The sequence below is a fragment of the Olea europaea genome, chromosome 18 (assembly GCF_002742605.1).
Source record: "Olea europaea var. sylvestris chromosome 18, O_europaea_v1, whole genome shotgun sequence".
Lineage (NCBI taxonomy): Eukaryota > Viridiplantae > Streptophyta > Magnoliopsida > Lamiales > Oleaceae > Olea > Olea europaea.
This window is the reverse complement of record NC_036254.1, coordinates 20,656,870-20,663,780: the sequence shown is the minus strand read 5'-3', so window position 1 is coordinate 20,663,780 and position 6,911 is coordinate 20,656,870. Positions and strand designations below refer to the sequence as shown.

Genomic DNA, 6,911 nt, shown 5'->3' with positions numbered 1-6,911 from the left:
GGGTAGATTTAGTCCTTGTTTAAGCCCCATTATTTTCATCAATACATTCTTTAACGGTGCTTTGACCCTATTTCAATCACGCATTCTTTATTAAAATAATATTACACGAAAATTAAAAACTTTTCTTTATTTTTTAACCACACATTTCTCATCAATACACTATTCAAAATTGTATTTTTGGCAAGAATGGGACTCAAACAAGAGCTTAATTTTTGTTGAAGAAAAAAAAAGTTAAATTAATTGGTGGTTGGTTGAGCTTGATTATTAATTTTCTTTATCAAAGAGGCAAAATTCCATTTGTCTAGATGCTTCTAACCTACTACTAGAATCTCAAAATTAAACATTTTACAATAATTAAAAAGATGTAATTCTTAAACAAGACAAGAATTTTCAAATAGAAGGTGACACCTGAGAGTAAATTTTCTTGATTCCCAACTTTTTGGTAGGATTGTGTGTGGATATTATGGCTTTTTATATTGATAGAATAATACAAGATGTAATGAATCCTACAAATTTATTAAGTAAATTTTGAAATTTATTGAAATTAAAGATTGACAGAATATTTTATTGACATTTCATGGGATGCCTTTGTAAGGTTCCGAAACACCGTTAATCACAAGATTTGATAGTGTTGTTCCACCTTAATCACCAAAACGAAAGTGAAGCAATTAATTTGAAATATTAAAAAAAAAAATAATAAAAGAAAGAAAAAGAACATTGATCAAAATAAAACAATGTTATTATTTCTATTTGTATTTTATCCAAAGTCGGCTTTGCATGGGTCCCATGCTGAGTCATTTCCGTACAAGTTTCCTTAACAACATTGGGATATTTTGTCAACATTGTTTACAAGATGTTGGGAAGATTTTAATTTGTCATGTGGGCATAAATTAAATTGATCTAATAAAAAAATTAAATTAGGTTTAGGGCATTTAAATAAAGTGTGGGTCAGATTACATGTATAGAGATCAGATTCTTTTGTAATTGTATTTTATGATAGCGAAATACATATGTAAATTATATATAGGCTATGGTCTCCAATTCATATGTAACTTCTCATTTTTTGTGTCATTCCATCAACATAAGAATACAAGAGAAGTTATATTGAAGAGGAATATTCAAAATCCACAATCAAGATCAACAATTAAGAATCAAGAAGAATAGTTTGAAGCAATTATATTCAAGAACGAGGCAAAATTCAAAATCAAAAGTAAAGAAGTCAAAAATAAAAAGATTGCAGTTCAAGTTTCAAGATCGAGTAAGAAAAAATCATTCCCTAAGAATTAAGGTATGTTTTGTATTATTAATTTTCTTGGTGATTTGATATGCAAAATCTTGATAATAAAGAAATTTAGATTTTCAAATTCTAAAATTTCTAGTTTTATAAAGTTTAACATTTCAACACGATATTTGCAACTTTTTTGAGTGAAAAGTTTTCGATCGAAGACAAAATTACAAGAGCCAACAAAGCAATCGCCTTTCTAATTTACCGTGAAGATGTTAATTGATTTGGCAATATATAATAAAAGGAGATGGGACAAGTCATCTCTCTCCATATCCATTCTTGTTTGGTGAGGTAGATGATGAAAGATCATTTGTAGGGCACCCATCTCTCTCTCCAATCATGTTACCAAAATCTGTTCTTAACGATTAAACTCAATAGTATAATGAATGTAATTTAATTTTTTTTTCCTCTTTTCTTTATGCAGATAATCTTCACGATCAAACTCAATAGTAAAATGAATGTGATTTAACATTTTTTTATTCTTTTTTTATTATTCAATGGTATACAGTTTGATAGATGACCACCATCCTCTATCAAATAAGGTTGATTCAAGAAAGGCAGGACCTATTGCTTACTCAGTTATAGTAAAAAATGAGTTATATGTCATCTTCGAAGGAGACTAGTTTGTGATCGAGCCATGCCGCCCGCTTATCACATCCTTGGTTGAAGAAGGCCGAAGGATTTGTTTGTTCTACGATTTTAAGTGGTACGCGATTTAGGTTTAGAATAATGTGAGATAATTTAAATATTATCTATCGCTAATATTAAATAGAGAGTCGCAATCACCAAACACTACTACATATGTGATTGCAAAACATGTTTAGCATATACTTTCGAACAACAACGTACATAATTATGAGTAGATATGGAACTCGTGATTACATATAAAGTCTTCTTCGCCACATGAGGCGTACTACATGCCTAAGGTATCAAGAAATTTTGATAAAATCGAGTTATATGTATATATTGGTAAATTCATTCAAAATCCATTTTACCTTCCACAATAGTACTAGAAAACTTCGAGAAATTCACTAGTTAACATGTGGATGAGTGGACCATTACATGCAAATCATTAGTACTTTGAAATCCCTAAAGTTTAATCCTACCTTGTCTGTTCAAATTAAAGATAAAAAGTAGTGACACAATGATCAACACATTAAGTCCACAAATTGTGTCAAAAAGCTACTTTTAAGTTTTACCAATAATGAACAAATGGAAAAATCTTTGCTACATTATGCAAAAAGGATGTAATAATTTTGAATAGAATTATTAAAACTCGATAATATTCTCGAAAATGTTATATCACATGCGTGTCAAGCATAGCATCTACTCCTTATAATTTCCTCTTCTTCCCCTCTCTGTAAATCATCTGCCATTTCCATCTGAGAATCTCCAGTATTAGTTAGGTCTCCACTCCCTCTTAAGCTCATTTTTTAGTTAGAATTTCTACTTGTTTTTCATTATAAAAGAAGTGAAATTTTCTGGGCACAATGGGTGAAGAAGTAAAACAGGTTAGTGGATCATTCAATCCAAATGCTGTTAATTTAAACGAAAATTATAGTTATAAATGTGATTTTAATGCAAATACCTTTTCTAGCAGGAAGAAGCTAAACCAGAGCAAAAGAAAGAAGAGAAAATGGAGGAGAAGAAAGAAGAACCTAAGCCACCCTCCCCTTTAGTTTTGTTTGTGGAGTTGCATTGTGTGGGTTGTGCAAGGAAGATAGAGAGGTCCATTCTTAAAATTAGAGGTACGATGAATCCCATTGTCTGGGCCTAACATGTACACAATTCTCAATTTTCATCAATAAGTGATGACTAGAATCGAATTTGTTTGCCCTGATATCATATTGAACCACATGGTCCACATCATGACGTCATCTAAATGCTCAAAGTTTCAGAGGATGTGATTCTACGATTATCTCTCACACTAGCGCAAGACGTTTATTTTTTTTTATATATTTTTTATTTTTTGCCGGCAATTGTAGTGATTGGTTGATCTTGACAGGAGTTGAGGGAGTTGTGGTTGACATGGAGAAAAATCAAGTAACCATAATGCGAGTTGTGGATGCTCAAGCTGTATGTGACAAAATCATCAAGAAAACAAAGAGAAGTGTTGAAGTTTTATCTCCATCGCCAGTATCTGAGGACAAAAATATGCCAGAAATTGTTGCCTTACAGGTCGAATAGAACATACAAGATTTTAACTTTGAACTCCGATATTTATTTTATTTCTAGTCCTTAAAGTGCTTAATTTTTCCGCGTCCAGACTAGCAAAATAACTACAGTGGAATTGAATGTCAAGATGCATTGCTTAGCTTGTGCCCGGCAACTTAAGAGAAAGATACTCAAATTGAAAGGTAACATTTTCTTATTCCTACCTTCGAAAGACACAAAACATAGAAAATTAATAAAATAGACATAGACTTAGCTAATTTTCTTAGAAAATCGAGTATATGCAACAACCAAGTGAGTTCCGTTTTGTATCTTTAACGCAAAAAAAATGGTCATCCCTCACAATTGACAAACCAATATTCAAGTAAGCTTTTAGCTGAAATGTCAATTTCGCCCTTCAACTTTTGACGTGGAAGGGAAATAAAATTGACAACTTGGAAGAAATATTTCCAGAAAAGCCACACCAAACGGGTTTACAGTGGTTTAACTATAATGCTGAAAAGAGAGACGAAGTTAATTCGCCACTTGTATACGCCAAAAATGGATCCTTTATATACCTGTGCGAACCCTTCAAGGGCAAAATGGGAATTTAGCATAGGGTACAATTTGTGTCCAAATCCTTTCAAAGATTTGACATAGTCAAGTTCAAAATTTCGCCCTTATTTGACGTTGCTAAAATATAATTTTAGTTGATTTTTATAGAAGTTTATAAAACGTATGGGTGAAAAGTTATTAAGAATTGCGAGTTTCTATAAAATGTATGGTTAAAATTAATTGTGGATTTTAACTTGAATTTGAATCAACTATTTAAGTTACACCAAACAAAAGCTTAGCACACCTTCAAACTTAATTTTAATTTTGTTCATTTTTATACGTTTTAGAATATATGAAAGACCTAATGCATAATCGAAGTATCCAATGTAACTTCTAACTCAAAATAAACATAAAAATACGCAATCGAACAATTCAATCAACAATATGATTAGACTACACACAATTCACTCTTTTGATTGTACATTCAAACATGATTTACAATGATTTTGATGGATTAATTACAGGAGTGCAAACAGCTGAGACAGAATTTAGCTCCGGGAAAGTTAAGGTTACAGGTACTATGGACGCAAACGAGCTCGTTGATTATGTCTACAAAAGTACTAGAAAGCAAGCCAAAATTGTACCAAAGCCTGAAGGGAAAAAGGAAGAAGAAAAGCCAGTTGAAGAAGCCAAACAGGACATAAGAAAGGAAGAAAAAACTGAGGAAAACAAAAATGATCTCATTGGAGAAGAAGAAATGAATTTTAGAGATGAAGAGTCGATGCATAAACTCATGCATTATTATCAGCCCTTCTATGTTGTTGAAACAATTCCCTCTCCCCAGCTATTTTCAGATGAAAATCCTAATGCTTGTTGCATTGCATAATTATCAATAAAAATCATAAAATTTTGTTAAGCGGAGTAATATTGTAATTAAAAATTTTGTAGATCATGTTTTATATTCTCTACATAAATGTACAAAGTTTTTATCTATAGATGGATGTAAAAGGTATTGTTAGGTCTAGGAGTGTAAAATGGAGAGTCGAACTGCTTGACTCGCCTACCGTTGCGCTTGGTTCGCTCAATCAAAGCGCAACTTATCGTGCGATTTTATTTTATTTCTTTTAGAAAATGCATATTTTTCTAACATGAGCGAGCCGGCTCCCACATGAGCCTACAATGAGCAATTTGCAAAATCAAGTGGCAGTCTAGCTAGTGCCCGCATCTCGACTAGTAGTGGGACAATTGAGTTACCCCACTTCCCACCCCGGAGTTAGGTCCTATCTTATAATATTTGTATTGAATTATTGGTCAAAACTCGTGTTGTGTCATATTGTGTGGGAGCTTTTCTACACAAACAAGGCCTAATGACCGCCTCAGCCCTTGCCTTGTCAATCGGGCCTATCACTCGTGTTGTGTCATATTGTGTGGAAGCTTTTCTACACAAACAAGGCCTAGTGACCGCCTCAGCCCCTGCCTTATCAACTGGGCATGGTGACAGGCCCTATTCGTTTAGAATTTTTCATTGTGGCTTTTAAAGTGTAAATACAGTTGACCAAAATAATGGGATTTTGTGGAACTAAATTCACTTGAGATATAAGGGGTTGTCTCTTATAAGGTTAGATGTTCACTAATTCACTCTAATATAATGTCGTGATGGTTAAAATTTTTTTGGATGTATTTTTCCTATTATCTTAAAATCTGTACATCGTGGTTGCAAAAAACTTATTTGCAATAAGTTAAGATCAAGGATGGATCTAGGATGGGCTGGGCCATGCTACAACCCATCCCTCCAGTCTAAATGTTAATTTTAAAAAAAAATTACGTAATTTATTTATGTGTGATTTTTCTTTAGCCCATCCTGAATTTTTCCTAGATCTGCCACTCGTTAAGACTAAACTTGTCACACCCCCAAATTAATATGGATATCTATACATAACCTAGACATAGAATTTTACATCTATTTTTTTTTTTTGAGTTTGTTAACTTCTAATCACCTGTGACATGATCATATAATATATCGAAATCCAAAATCATATCGCCATAATCCAACATATATATTCAGAGCTTATAAACATGTCTACAAGCCATTTCAAAAGTACACTATATAGGATTCCAAAATATAACCCAACAGATGGCAGCCTACAAAATAACCCTACAGGTCGTCATCCATGTACATCGAACTCTGGAATCCTGTAGGAGCTCCACAGCTAGCCATGCTCTCTATGTAGTTCCATGTTCACCTACAATGCAAGAACTACATAAGTCAATGCTTAGTAAGCAAAATCATGCATGTCCTGAACATGAGTAATAACGACATATGATACCATGCCATTTACTTTAAATATCACGATAAAAAGTATCATATTTCAATATTCGTCAAAGGCGACTAGAAATCATTTCACTTGAAATCTTTCATTTCATTGGGCCCTTAACCCACCTACTATGCACCGGATAGAGCTCTGCATAATATCAATATCAATAATCAAATGGCCAGTATGAAATCGACACCGGCGAGTGGACCATCCTCTCGTGACCACTAGAGGCCCATCCCCTGACTACCCCTATGATCACCCAAGAAGTCTCCCATCCGACAGCGCCAATAATCATAACAAGGGCATAGTCGAGTGGTCCGCCCTCCCGTGATCACCAAAGGCCCATCCCCTATCTACTTTTCAATCACCCAGGAAGTAACACCCGCAATGCCAAACATATCACATAAGCATGCCTCACATGTCTCGGTGCCCTAATAGTGGTCAATAAAACATTTATAATGAAACTCACTTTGAAATCATGTTTTGCATGCAGGATTTTCAACCATAATCACATGTCGTGCATGCATATGAAAATGCTCATGAATGAAAATCGATGTCAATAGGTTACGCAATCTCATACTCAATGATCGTAACCACCATATGAT

At 33.5% G+C, this 6,911-nt stretch overlaps 1 protein-coding gene across 1 annotated transcript; it reads left to right on the top strand.

The window, feature by feature from the left end:
• The first annotated feature begins 2,559 nt into the window (after positions 1-2,559).
• LOC111367742 (heavy metal-associated isoprenylated plant protein 9-like) lies at positions 2,560-4,907 on the top strand. Its single transcript, XM_022988775.1, has 5 exons — positions 2,560-2,796; positions 2,886-3,033; positions 3,291-3,463; positions 3,552-3,642; positions 4,516-4,907. The coding sequence occupies exons 1-5, from the start codon at positions 2,776-2,778 to the stop codon at positions 4,875-4,877; spliced, it is 795 nt and encodes a 264-aa protein (XP_022844543.1). The 5' UTR covers positions 2,560-2,775; the 3' UTR covers positions 4,878-4,907.
• The last annotated feature ends 2,004 nt before the right edge of the window (positions 4,908-6,911 follow it).

Excerpts from the sequence above, each read along its gene's own strand:
- LOC111367742 (XM_022988775.1), top strand. The coding sequence starts at position 2,776 with ATGGGTGAAGAAGTAAAACAG. Across the intron at positions 2,797-2,885 it reads TGGGTGAAGAAGTAAAACAG|GAAGAAGCTAAACCAGAGCA; the intron begins GTTAGTGGATCA and ends CTTTTCTAGCAG. Across the intron at positions 3,464-3,551 it reads CAGAAATTGTTGCCTTACAG|ACTAGCAAAATAACTACAGT; the intron begins GTCGAATAGAAC and ends TTCCGCGTCCAG.